Below are 14338 nucleotides of genomic sequence, written 5' to 3'. Positions count from 1 at the left end.
GGCGAAAAGAAATGTTTTGTGAAAAAAAGTACTTTTTCATTTTTACGGATCAATTTGTGAAGCACCTGAGGGTTTAAAGTGCTCACTATGCATCTAGATAAGTTCCTTGGGGCATCTAGTTTCCAAAATGGGGTCACTTGTGGGGGAGCTCCAATTTTTAGGCACACGGGGGCTCTCCAAACGCAACATGGTGTCCGCTAAAGAGTGGAGCCAATTTTTCATTCAAAAAGTCAAATGGCGCTCCTTCCCTTCCAAGCCCTGCCGTGCGCCCAAACAGTGGTTTACCCCCACATATGAGGTATCAGCGTACTCAGGACAAATTGGACAACAACTTTCGTGGTTCAGTTTCTCCTTTTACCATTGGGAAAATAAAAAAATTGTTGCTAAAAGATCATTTTTGTGACTAAAAAGTTAAATGTTCATTTTTTCCTTCCATGTTGCTTCTGCTGCTGTGAAGCACCTGAAGGGTTAATAAACTTCTTGATTGTGGTTTTGTGCACCTTGAGGGGTGCAGCTTTTAGAATGGTGTCACTTTTGGGTATTTTCAGCCATATAGACCCCTCAAACTGACTTCAAATGTGAGGTGGTCCCTAAAAAAAATGGTTTTGTAAATTTCGTTGTAAAAATGAGAAATCGCTGGTCAAATTTTTACCTTTATAACTTCCTAGCAAAAAAAAATTTTGTTTCCAAAATTGTGCTGATGTAAAGTAGACATGTGGGAAATGTTATTTATTAACTATTTTGTGTCACGTAACTCTCTGGTTTAACAGAACAAAAATTCAAAATGTGAAAATTGCGAAATTTTCAAAATTTTCGCCAATTTTCCGTTTTTATCACAAATAAATGCAGAATTTATTGACCAAAATTTACCACTAACATGAAGCCCAATATGTCACGAAAAAACAATCTCAGAACCGCTAGGATCCGTTGAAGCGTTCCTGAGTTATTACCTCATAAAGGGACACTGGTCAGAATTGCAAAAAACGGCAAGGTCTTTAAGGTCAAAATAGGCTGGGTCATGAAGGTGTTAAACTTAGTGTTTTTTCCCACAACCAAAAATAGTCCATTGTTCCCTATTTCTAAAATTAAAATGAGTCCAAATATATTCAATTGGTACAATGCATAGCTTTTTAGTAGTTACTCCTACCCCAGTATTGCTGTGTTCTTCCTAGTTTCTACTGGTTTCGCCCTCCAGTAGTTCTGAAGACCTCTGTGGAGCATGTGCAGTGATATCTGCTATGCTTCTATAGTAGATGTCTTTCCTCTGTTGTCATTGTATATTGCCCTCTGCAATCCACACACTACCTCTGCCACGATCAGTGGGGCGCTGCTCGAGAGGGCTGTGAATGAGCATCTATACCATCCCTGTGCTGAGTTGCTGTGAAGGGTAGAGGAGTAATCAGGGAGCAGTTCATTGAAGAGTTGGGTGTTTCGAGATGAGGAGCAATTCCGAGGGCAGGTGCGCATTTTTATGGGGTGCAGTGCTATGGTATCAGGAAGTGCATGGAAATAGCAGACAACTGCTGGGTAAGGGAAAATATCAGCAGTACACAGAAGAGTGAAGGGAAGAATCGGGATGGTAGGCAGAAGACTTCTGGGAAATGTAGTTTCCCAGGCTGTAGTCTCACAATGGCGGATGCAGGACCTCACACTTTACTGAATGATGCAGAACAGCAAAGAAACCAAGGAAAGACTATGTCAAGAAAGGTACAGAGTAATCCCATTTATGTATAGTACCCTGCCATATTTAACCTTATATTGGTTTCTAAAAAAAAGTGACATTATGGAAACAGCCTTTTAAATGCTTGGGTGAGTTGTGTATTTATTTGTCTTTTTTTATGTTTTAAAGGAAGGTTTACGACCAGGAGACACTACTAGCACGTTTTGTGGTACACCAAATTACATTGCACCTGAAATCCTGCGTGGAGAAGATTATGGTAAAAAAAAAACAATCTGTGTGACCAATTTCTACTGATCGTAAAGTTCTGTATGAATGGTGCTTATATGGGCGATGATGTCACTTGGCTTTTTGCTGCATGTTTTTTTTTTTATGTTTAGTATACATAGGAGACAAACCACTTCAGAACAGTGTTAACAGGTATTTGGTCTTATATTCATGCTGTCACCCTAAACTCAAAGGACACTGCACATTGTTTTTGGTCCAAAGGCCATACTGTCATACCAAATATATCCCTAGCACCTCAAACACAATTAAAGGGGTACTTACACGAATAGGTCACCATAACCACTCTCAGTACATGAAAGCAGCACCAGAGCCATCATTATTTTGCTTTGCATATATAGTGCCACCATATTCCACAGCGCTTTACAGGAGTAGTTATCACTGTCCACATTGGGGCTCTCAATCTAAATTCCCTATCAGTATGTCTTTAGAGTGTGGGAGGAAACCCACACAAACACGGAGAGAACTTGCAACAGTGATAACCACTGAGCACCATGCTGCCCCATATCTACCGTTCGTTCATGAATGTAGCACTATTAGTACTGTGATCAATTGCAATGTCAAGTCAGCCTCCACCATATAGGTTTGTATGTCCTTAATGATGATAAGGAGATCCTAGGAGCGGCTGTTACCAGCCTTCATTAGACTGTGAACCATACGAAACGGTACTGATAGACTAGTACCACAAATAATGTTTAGATCCAGGTACCTTACAGGTGAAGTTTAATCGTTCTCATTTTTTTTTTGTTTCTCCGTGTAGTTTAGACACCATTATGAAATTTCACGCTCACAGCTAGTCTCTGCAGAATTTCCTCTTCACTGTCCATCTGCAGCAAATCCCAACATGGTGCATTTAAAGTGTCATAATGCCTCATGAATAATATTTCCCATGCTGTGCCCCAATATAAATAATTGCCCCTCACTGCTTGCTTGACAAAATAGGACCTCCACACTGCCCTCTTATGATACATTGCTTCCACACTGTTCCCCTTTAAAAATCATAACTACCCACACTGTCCTCCCTTATGAACAATAACGGCCACGCTGTCCTTGCTCATGGTGCCCCCATTTTTATGCTGTCCTCACACCCTATGCTCTCATCTTTCTATACTGTTTTCCCATGCTACTTTCTGTATACTGCGCCCACTTTTACACACTAATCTATGCCCCCTGCCCCCACTATATTGTGCTCTCCCACCCCCCTTAAATAAGTCCCTACAATCTTCAGCTGCAAAGATTAGTTTACGCTCTGCACCCCCCCCCCCCCCAATCTTCTCACAGTGACGGAAGGACATCATAAATGCTATTGTGCCCTTGTCCCAGCGTTTATATATTCAAATGGATTCTCATCTAAAAGACTGCTTTTTACCGCTCCTCCGGGCGGGCCTCTGGAAATTCTGTATGTTGTGCTGGTGTATATGCTGTGCAAGTGTGCAGTAAATTAAACTTACAGAATGGAGATTGATCACGGAGAGCGCCTTCTAAAATATCTAAATTATTGTTTTAAATAAAAAAAAATTGGCTAGTATTTCAACTGACTTATGCTTTGTCTTCTAATTTATGTATGCTAAAGGCTTCAGTGTGGACTGGTGGGCGCTAGGTGTCTTGATGTTTGAGATGATGGCTGGTCGGTCGCCATTCGATATTGTGGGAAGTTCAGACAATCCAGACCAAAACACAGAGGATTTCCTTTTCCAAGGTACCAGTCATTTACTGTTTTTGTCTTTTTAGTGTATAAATACAGTTGGTATTGTGAACTTTGAAATAAGTCTCTGTGCTGTTAACAGGATTTTTCCTTCGTATCATGTGGTGATATAGGTTCACTCCAGTGAACTAAGGGGACACAGTTCTAGTGCGTCTGTTTATCTCCTTTCTTGATTTTCTCTAGACATCAGCACCCAGGCTTGCAGGAAGCTGTCACCAGCTGAATTCGAGTGCATGCGATGGGATGCCGTTGCCTGTACAATGAAACTCCAAGCTCCATAACCAGATGGAGCTACAGAGTTGGGGATGAAAGCAAATTTTATAGTTTAAGTAAAAAAAAAATTTTCATCCAGTCTGTTTCAACCTTTTGCAGTTTGCTACTATTATGAGCAGGACTGGGGAGTCTGAGTCGGAGTCATGGAAATTGAGGAGTCGGAGGTTTGGCTTACCGACTCCAAAGCCCTGCTTATGAGACCTTTAAAGTTTTTTGTTGAGGTGGTAAGGCATACATACATACTGAAGAGGTTCACTCTCTGGAGTAGCTGCTTGAGACGCAAAGCCATAGGGTTTTTTATATCACAAATGGAATAATGTTTTATTTCCACCAGTTGTACAGTGCCAAAACAAAACCATAAACCTACAATCCCTAGCCTTGTCTAAGCAGTACCTAAACAATACAGACCATGACTACTCGGACACGGCTGAGCTAGTTCCAGTTCGGTGACAAACAGCCATCGTCCATAGCAACCTGTGTTATATTGCAGTTAGGTGCACACTACCGTCGCAGTCTCACTTCAGAGAGATTCTGGCTCATCTCTTCAGCTCCAACACACAGCCCACTCTGCTCAGCTTCCCCAGCTGATTGACCAACAAATGATCCCACAGCCTGGCTCTAGACATGGCTAGCAAGGTGCATGTGATCAGGGCCTCCAGTGCTGGGTGTTTCACCTTGTCCTACGTGGCTTTCCACATTACTCAGGAAAATATGTTTTAGCAATTAAATGTTTACTTTTAATGATGGAGAAAATGTTTTTTGTTTTTTTTCTCCCTTCCAGTTATTCTTGAAAAGCAAATTCGTATTCCAAGATCTTTGTCTGTGAAAGCAGCTAGCGTTTTAAAAAGCTTTCTGAATAAGGTAAGCCTAGGAACGTTTCTCTATTGGTACCTAGTTACTTTCTTCCAAACCATAGTTTAGCTCTTAGGCTGCATGGAGACATCTGTCTATTTTGATCCATACACACAACTGTTTGGAGAAGAGATCTGTGAGACTCAGAACATGTCCTATTGTCATCCGACTGTGGCATTAAAGTCTAGGGTGATCCATATAGAACAGATGAAAAAAGGAAGACAGACTTTGTACTTAATCGTTCCATTCGTGTTTCATCCGCTTTTCACTGATCCGTTGCTAAATGATTAAATAAACAAGTTTAGTCGATCTGCAGTTTTCAAAAATAAATGAGACAAAAATGAATGCAAAATGGAGGAAGCGTGAGAGAAAATGGTCCGTTTTACACTGATTTAGAAACAGATGTGTGAATACAGCCTTAGTGTTTGACAAGCTTCTGATGACAAAATCTCTCATCAGTTCTGGAATGCATGGATAAACAAAAGTGCTAGGTTTATCTAATACTCCCGAATACTGTAGCTCAATGGCCATCTTCTAGAACAGTGCTCCTCAATCAGAGATTCGCCTGCTGATGTAGCACTACAACTCCCAGCATCCCTGTACAGAATCACAGGTATATTCAATGTCGCACAATCTACACAATACAAGACAGACACATTTGGTGCTATGCAATGCCAGCACTAACGCAGTTCTTTGGATAATCAAATTAATGAAATATTGATTCATGAAAAAACACAAACAAATCTGGAGCTCTACTTTGTAAGTATTCATCATCGGCTCCTCTTAAATTTTTGTACTCCTTTTTTTCTACATACTTTTTCAGTATATACTTTTTTGATCAGAAATATAAACCTACCAATTCTTTTTCTTATGCATTTTAGGAACCAAAGGACCGTCTTGGCTGTCATCCACAGACAGGTTTTGCCGATATCCAGGGACATCAGTTTTTCCGCAATGTTGACTGGGATCTGGTAAATAAAACCATTTTTGCTATGAAGTTTTTTGTTTTTTTTAATTCACATTTACTTCTTCTGTCTGTATATGGTATTCAAATGCAGTAATTATGTATTTGTTGAAAATGAGAACCATTTCAGACTGATAACTAATGCAACTTTCACCATACAACCATATAAAATGTCCAGATTAACCCTTTAACTCCCCATGACTGATATATCTGTCATGGAGCGGGTTCAGCAGCAGAGCCTGCTCCATACAAGTCATATACCGGCTATAATGTGTAACCTGCATCTGCCTCTGACAGCAGCGATTAACATTCCTGATGATCGCTGCTCTTAACCTCTTGAATGCCACTGTCAATTGCTGACCGCAGCATTTAAGCGCCGTGATCCGGTAGGATTAGTTTGTGAAATCATCGGCTTCCCTGCACCATGATCGCAAGGTGCCGACGGGTTGATATAACAGCCAGGGACCAAATCGTCTCCTCCGTGACATACCACTGGTGGCTTGGCGTTATAGGCGACTCTGATTTTTACTATATACGTGCGGCAATATAAAGTTAATTAACCCGATCTGTAAAGCGGAAAAAATAAAAATCAAAATGTCAGAATTGCGGTGTTTTGATTAGTGTTACACCATAAAAAGTTCAATAAGAAGTGATCAAAACGATGTATCCACCCCAAAATAATATAAATAAAAATATCAGGTCACCACACCAAAAACAAGACCTCACAAAGCTCAATCAACCAAAAAAAGGGTACGTGTTTTGGAAAATGGCGACTCAAGAAAAATATAATTTTAATTAAGTTCTGAATTTTTTTCACCATGTAAATGAAAAAAAAAAAAAAAAATGCAAGTTTTGTATCTTCTTAATCGTACTGACCAGGACGGTCCTATTTCTACCTCATTTTTACTATATAATGCCAAAAGACAAAACCCAAAAAGCTATTGGGAAATTTTTTTTGTTTGTTTGTTTTTTTTGGGGGGGAGGGGTTTGGAATTTTACTCTACTTTTATTTTTCACTTTACAGTAAAATGTATAATAAAATGAATGGTGTCATTCAAAAGTACAACTAGTCCCACAACAACAGGCCCTCAAATGGCTGTCGGTGAGAAAATAATAAAGATATGGTTCTTGGAAGAGGGAAACGTGAAAGTGAAAAAATGAAAGGCAACTGTGTTTAACAACGTAACTGCTTCAAAACCTATTTGTCCTCCCTATTTGTTAGCCCCTGCCTGTATATCCATATTTTTCGGACTATAAGATACACCCCAAATTTTCAGAAAGAAGATGGGGCCAAAAAATTAATACGTCAAATGGGGGTCCATCTTACAGTCCTGAATTCAGCTTTCCGGGGGGGGGGTTCATTGGCAGCGGAGTCACATGGGGGTGTTTGGTGGTCCGGTATATGACCCAGACTGGTGCGGGGGGCTACGACGACATTTTGTGAAAACCCAGAGCCCCCGCACATCCATTGCTGCGATGCGGTGGTCTCTGGGAAAATGGCCGCCTCCACATGCGCAGATTGAGTTTTTGTTAACAAGATCTCAGAGCTGAGATCTCAATCTGCGCATGCACCGCCTCAGGGAGCCATTTTCCTGGAAGCCATTTCCTGGAAGCCACAACATCGAGGCAATAGAAGTGCAGGGCCTCTGGGCTTTCACAAATTGTCGCCGGATCCCCGTGCACCACCGAGCGCCGCCTAACCTGCCGCACCAGGCTGGGATGGGAGCGAGATCATCGCCCTGCAGCTTCTGACCACCGGAAGAATCGCCCGACTCCTGCTGCCACCACACTAACTGTAAGTACATTCCGACTAGAAGACGCACCCCCGTTTTCCCCCAAAATTTTGGGGAAAAAAAGTTTCTTGTAGTACAAAAAATACGGTATAAATTCCAAGAGCTTTGAGCAGTGATGTTTGGATTAATAAAAAAATGGTTAAGTAAAATTTTATTTTCTTCTTAGATGGAACAAAAGCAAGTGGTTCCGCCCTTCAAGCCAAACATATGTGGAGAATTTGGGTTGGATAATTTTGATGTTCAGTTCACAAATGAGCCCGTTCAGCTCACTCCTGATGATGAGTACGTTACTTTCCTAATTCTTCTTGGAATAAATTTCTTAATTTTTCCAAAACAGAATAGAGTCAGAGTTAACAATAAAAAGTTAGCGTTGTACCATAATAAACCATCCCTAGATGTGGCACTAATTGGCTATTGGATATGGTAAAGCTAATGTGATGGCTCTCCACTAAAGATGGCAGAACTGATTCGCAGGACTCCAGTCCATGAGACCGGTCAGTATTTTCTCACGGGAGGCCTGTGAAACGCCTCACCTCTTGGCTTCACCTCTGACTATTCAGACTGGCAAGTTGTCTTCATTGCGGCTTGACGCACACACAGCGGCACTCCAGCCTGACTAATTAAAAGGAGATCTGGGAATGCCAGGAGTTAAGGCGAATCCAAATCAATCCTCCCATCTCTTCCCGTCTTTTTTTTTTTCACTCTTTGCTATTCACCAGAGACTAGTCTAGGAAAACCCCTTTTAATTGAGTTACTGTGGTTGGAGAGCAGAGTGTGCATTCCATTCTTGGGGTTGTTGGACATGACATTACTTTTTAACTAGGGGAGGGATTCAGGCTTTCCGAAGCCCCAGGTCAATTAGCCTTTATTACCAGGAGTTGTAACGAGCTAGTAATTTCTTGTAGGTAAAATGTAGCATCGGATGGCAGCCCTGGAAAGGAATGTAGACCGTGTAGGACTTGTTGCTTGTCGTTGCCACATTTTGGTTATTGCAAGAAAAGACTCGAACGTTTTTAATTGATATGGAGAACATGTTACAGAATTCCATTCTAATAGACATTTTTAGGCTGCAAAAATATATTCAAAATCGCTCAGAGCCATACAGGGATGAAGATAAAAATGCCCTGATGCTCAGGGGGTTCATATTCTCCAAGTATTTGTATAAGGAACCCTACTGGTTGATCCTCTGCAGCACATTCAACCTGTGAAATCCCTTTTCCAATATATACCAGGTAGCGCAAGAAAACAATATTTTATCTGTGAACTCAACTGTTCAGCAATATAATATTTCCCTCTAGGGAAGGTGGGAGTTAGGAAGGAAAGACTTTAATGAAAAACAAGAGTAACAGAGGAAATGGGTGATATGAAAGACTGGTTTATCATACATGTGAACGCGTATGTGTGTAAAATGTATAACACACACGTACACATACATAACAGTAGGGGTTGTATGTATACATATCATCAGGAACGCTGAATATTTACACTTCCACATTAAATTGACATTCATTTTATTTTGGCATCAAAAATGAAATGTTTTTGTATTTAGACAAGTTGTAATTGGCAGCAATTACAGCTTTGGGTATGGGCATTAATTGCCCATTAGCTTTGTATGTGTGAACAATTGTTTTTTCCTACTGCTTTGCAAATACCGGATTTGTCCTCTTTGACATTGAGCTTAGCTTGTTGCTGTCCTCTTACAGGAATATACTTTTATCCAATGTAGCCGTCCTCCTGCAGACTTCAGCAGGGCTTTCTCTGATTCGTCTCTTTTAACATATTTTAAAGGAGTTGTTTTTAAGATATTCGTGTAAGAGCCAGGAATGTGATGGCATAAACTGGCGCGCACACACTCACACACACTTTTTATACATCCTATTTAAAATACAACTGCTAGTTGACTTCCTCTATTCTGACATTTTGTATACTGATCCGCCTAGACTCTGGGAACACCCTTTACACCAGTAATTGCCACCACTAATAAAAGCTTGGATCGCTCTTCCATTTGATCTCAATAACAGCCCCCTGCTTGGTGTGATTACAGTATATTTTACGCTCTGCATTTACAGCTCATTACTGATATTTTCTCTTTCTTTCTTGCAGGGATGTGGTGAGAAAGATTGACCAGTCAGAGTTTGAGGGTTTTGAATACATCAACCCTCTATTAATGTCAGCAGAAGAATGTGTATGATGGACGCTGCAGCTTTGTCGCTGCTGCCATTGCAGTGCCTGGGCCTCTTTCTGTTGCACAAAGAACACTACTGTACTGGCACCAGCCTGATGTATGGCCGGGCCACCAATCTATCTCCCTGTTACTATAATGCCATGTATTTAACATATGGACATGAAAAGTTAAGTTACATACTTTACCAGGATGTGTACATATTGGCCTTTTATTTACTTATTTTTGTGTCTTGTGTAGAAAAATGTTGCATAGTTTCTGCGGTTCCATGATTTGCTTTCTGCGGCAAATGTGTCCATACCTGAATGTACTGGCGTTGTAACTGCTTCGCTGGAATGAAGCCGCACTCTGTCTCATATGAGATTGATGTTCGGCCACCTACAATCATGGCTGGTTACCATGCCTTTCATGCCTGCAGCAATATTCATCCATTTGTGTTCTAAGCCTAATAAATGGGCTGCAACTGCGGCAGGTTCTGGAATCTGGGGCATCATTATCAGTCTCTTATCTTGTGCTTGGAAATGGCCCACTGTAGTAGTCAGACATTGAGATGAAATGAATATATATATTTAGGGTGTCATGTCCATGGCGGTATTGTCCATTTTATGTTAAAATTGCTGCCCAGCAAGTTGTACTTTATATACAGCTTGATGGCGTGTGACTTATTCAGTCTGCTATGTAGGTAGGGCTTGCTATTGTTGTTCCTTGAAATGTTTCATGTACGTGGTTGATAAAGGGAACACTACAAGAAAAAGTTTATTGTAACTCTTTATCGGTGCCAAATTCACATTGGATGTATTTTTGTGGCATACATGCTGCATGCCTTTAAGTGAGCTTATTACATCGATGTCTTAGACCAACCCTCAGAATGAGAAGACTAATGGCCTCGCTGGCTACATTTTTAAAGACTTGTTCCTAGAGATAATATCCAGTTATATAACAGCCACCATTTTCATAATAGAAGTTTTGGATATTCACTCTCTTATTGAATGTACAGCATGACGTTTGGTTCACAGGCCTGCTTATTACAAGGATGGCAAACATTGGCTATGCTGTGTATTAGTGATAGAGAATACAAGCAATGTGTGCATCATTACTGTGCACAGCATGGTGGATTTCTGGTCTCGGATGACTTGGGGGGAGGGGATATATGCCCATTAAACATGGTATTTTCTCCATTTTAATCTGTCAGGTTTCCAGCAAAGTGTTAATGAGTTTCCCTAAATAGTGCCACAGTTTCTAGACAAGTGCTGACTTCATTAATGCAACACTAATAAACATACTTAGTACATGACAAGCTTTCTAAAGCCTTCACATTTTGTTTGCTTGGTCACAACCTAGCCTGTGAAAGTAGGGTCAGGGGTATTAACCAAGTATACAACTTGACTAGAGAAAAACAATGCTTCTAATGTGTATTGGGCGTACTGCTTAGCTACCCCACTGCACCTCAAATTCGTTTATTTCTCCATTTATTAAATGGGTTGATTTCTAGAATTCTTCTCCGGTCTTACTGAGATTCCATCTATGACTGCAGGTGATAAATCATAGCAAAGTCCTGCAGGCTGTGCACAGCCCTTCTGTTTGAGAGACTGATCCTCAGCTGACATATGGGAGGTATGCTCAACCCTTCTCATAGCAAGAGGATTTCATGTCGCCCCCTTATATGTAATCTGTACAGTGTGACACATGCCAACTCTCCACTGTGCCGCCTCCGGAGTAGACCTGAGGGACCTCTGAAGCTCGTAAGAAGCCGCATATTTATGAGCCTTTCACTCCATGCCGAGATCACCAACAGATGCCTGTATGTTAATGGACTGATGTTATTGATGATCTTGTCTTCCTCATTATCTTTTACTTACTTTTTTATGCTTTTATATTTTTATTAAGCGGCTTTATTCACTTTTCTTATGGTTCATTTTTACGATACTTGGTAGAATGTATGTGGGATCATTTGTGTTTTTTTTTTTTTTTTTAACCTATTGCCCAAAAATATTTTTCCTATAAATAATGAAGTGGTAATATTTTGGGGGATTCCTTAAGTGCCACTATTTACCCCCTACAGTGTTCACGCTATGGTTTAATTTGGCTATTCATAGCAAAAATTGCTGTCCGTGTTACCCAGTCGAGAATATGGCAGACCACTTCTTACAGCGCTGTTAATTCTGTTAAAATTTGCAGACATGGAGTCTTTGATTGCAAATGTGAGCACAGCTTAACACACCAGAGGCAACTGTTGCTCTATTTTTATCACTTCAGTTAAAGATTTGGACCATCCTAAAATATATCTATTTTTTTTTTTTTTGTCTTGTGCATAGCTTGGCTGTTGCTAATGGGTAAAATCTCATTGTTGATTTTCAGGTTAGGTAACCATTTTAGAATTTTTTTTTTTTTTCAGAAACCTGAATTGAGATGACTGGACTCCTGGGTATTATAAACATATACATCTTGTCATCTTGTATAGTATAATATTTTTTAGATGTTATTACATTGTGCCGTATTATACTGTTTAAAAAAAACAAACAAACTGTACCCCATAGCATTGCCTGCATGTAGTAATAAAACACCGCATATGACAAGAGTTGTAACTAAAGATTGGCTTTCTTTTAATAAAATGTTTATATGAGATCTGAAGTTATGTATTCCTAATAATTACACAAAAGGGACTTGTTTTATGTAAAGCGGCACATTTTGTCCTTCAGCTGTGAATGCTGTAAATTGTTACTTTATTGTACATAAGCAAGACTAATTACATTCTTTATTATACACTGGATGTATAAAATTTTGAGTAGGTGAAAAAGTAATTTGTATTTTAGGTAACCCTAAAACCCTAACATCTGATCACCTTTTAAAGTGGCCAGCGGTAAGTGCAAAATATATGTGCCTGGTCCAGCAAGCCACATTGGTAGCCCGTGGCCGTTGGCTTAAAGCCCAGGTGACCTACTTCTAACTGCAGGCATCCAAAACGTCTCTTCTGTTTGATAAGCTTGATACAACATCATTGCAGGACATAGTCTGGGCTACTAATCAAAAGAAGCACCTAGGATGACAACGGGTAGGAGGAATTTCACAGAGCTCTGGTCCAGTGGCCATGGACTACTGATGTGGCTTCCAGCTGTCCTAGGGGAACAAGGCCCCCGGGAACAACTCACAAGAGGAATGGAAAGGATATCAAAAAGATTAATAGTTCTAAGGCCCCATTCACACATCTTTTTTTATTCGGTCACCCATAACCGCACCACGAGAGAGGGGATCTGCCTTTCAGGGACAGGAAACCTGCAGACATAAAAGGGCGGCACCTCTCCCACGCATCAGTTGGATTACAAAGCATGAGAGGACCTCCCATGGTTAATGGCAGAAATATTCAATACACCCAATACCCGATGATTTCACACTCGTGAATACTTACAAGTGGAAAAAGTGCTCACCAACATGTGAAGGGAGGGAATATGTGTGTTGTCATGGGCTCCGAAAAATACAGTTACCGGTAAGTAACATACTTTATTCTCCCATGACAGCACCACAAGAGAATTACAGAGAGGTAAGAATTTTCTTTGGGAGGGACCACAGCCTGAAGTACCCTTATCCCAAATGTGAGAACAGAGGAGGCACCTATAGCCAACCTATAATGTTTATAAAAGGTAGAAGAAGACATGTAGCTGCCTTACATATCTGTTCAATTGAGACATTCGATCTTTCCGCCCAGGAAGCTGCCATGGCTCGAGTAAAATAAGCCCTCAGACCTTATGGTGCCGTCTTGCCACTTGACGTATAAGCTAATGAAATAGGCTCCCTAATCTATTTAGTTAATGAGCCTTCCTAGCCCCCTGAAAGGACACAAATAATTATCCTTTTTCCAAGGATCAGTGACAGATAAATACTCTAACAGGCACCTCCTGACATATAGAGTATGAAGCTTCATCCCTTTCTGGTTCTTAGGATTGGGAAGGAAGGGAGAACTATTTCCTGCAACCTATGGAATTTGGAGGCTACTTTTGGCAAGATGGATCTGGCTTAAGTATAACACTGTCTTCCAGGAGCTGGGTATATGGAGGGAGCCTAGAAAGAGCTTGAATATCGCTCAACCTCCGGGATGATGTTAATGCAGCCAAGAGAACTACTTTATGGGAGAGCACCTTTATAGTGGCTGACTCAATGGGTTCAAACAGGGGGTTCTGTCATAGCTGAAAGAGCCAAATTGATGTCATGTGGCATAATCCTCTCTTTAAGAATGGGCCTAGATCTACTTGATGCTTTAATAAATCTAGCAACCAAGTAATTACCCACGATATCACAGCTAAACAGGGCCCCCAGGGCTGATACCTGGACATGAAGAGTACCTGTGGAAAGACCCTTTTCAAGTCCTTTCTGAAGGAATTTCCAGGAACAGACGTATCGGAACCTCCCCTCTGACCCTGAGGTAACTAAAAACTTTTTCCAGGTTCTGGTGTAGAACCACAACGGAACTTAAACAAAATAATGCTTTGCATTCAGTAACAAACTCATCGCATTTTTAGTATTTCAGAAATGTCACTAAATTTTACAATACAAACTGCACATATTACTAAAGAGAGTGCCTTGCGAAAGTATTCGGCCCCCTGGAACTTTT

The 14338-nt window shown here is 40.6% G+C and overlaps 1 protein-coding gene across 1 annotated transcript in view; it reads left to right on the top strand.

Moving 5' to 3' along the window:
• PRKCI (protein kinase C iota) overlaps positions 1–12363 on the top strand; it is a 127592-nt gene extending 115229 nt beyond the window's left edge. The window contains exons 13-18 of the mRNA XM_069727341.1: positions 1850–1937; positions 3537–3662; positions 4723–4802; positions 5675–5764; positions 7717–7832; positions 9654–12363. Coding sequence (XP_069583442.1) covers positions 1850–1937; positions 3537–3662; positions 4723–4802; positions 5675–5764; positions 7717–7832; positions 9654–9741 — 588 coding nt within the window. The 3' untranslated portion in view covers positions 9742–12363. The remainder of the gene's footprint in view (positions 1–1849; positions 1938–3536; positions 3663–4722; positions 4803–5674; positions 5765–7716; positions 7833–9653) is intronic.
• Positions 12364–14338: the final 1975 nt, after the last annotated feature.

The sequence above is a fragment of the Ranitomeya imitator genome, chromosome 5, assembly GCF_032444005.1.
Source record: "Ranitomeya imitator isolate aRanImi1 chromosome 5, aRanImi1.pri, whole genome shotgun sequence".
Lineage (NCBI taxonomy): Eukaryota > Metazoa > Chordata > Amphibia > Anura > Dendrobatidae > Ranitomeya > Ranitomeya imitator.
Note: the sequence above shows the minus strand (reverse complement) of the source record. Positions and strands in the feature narration are given on the sequence as shown.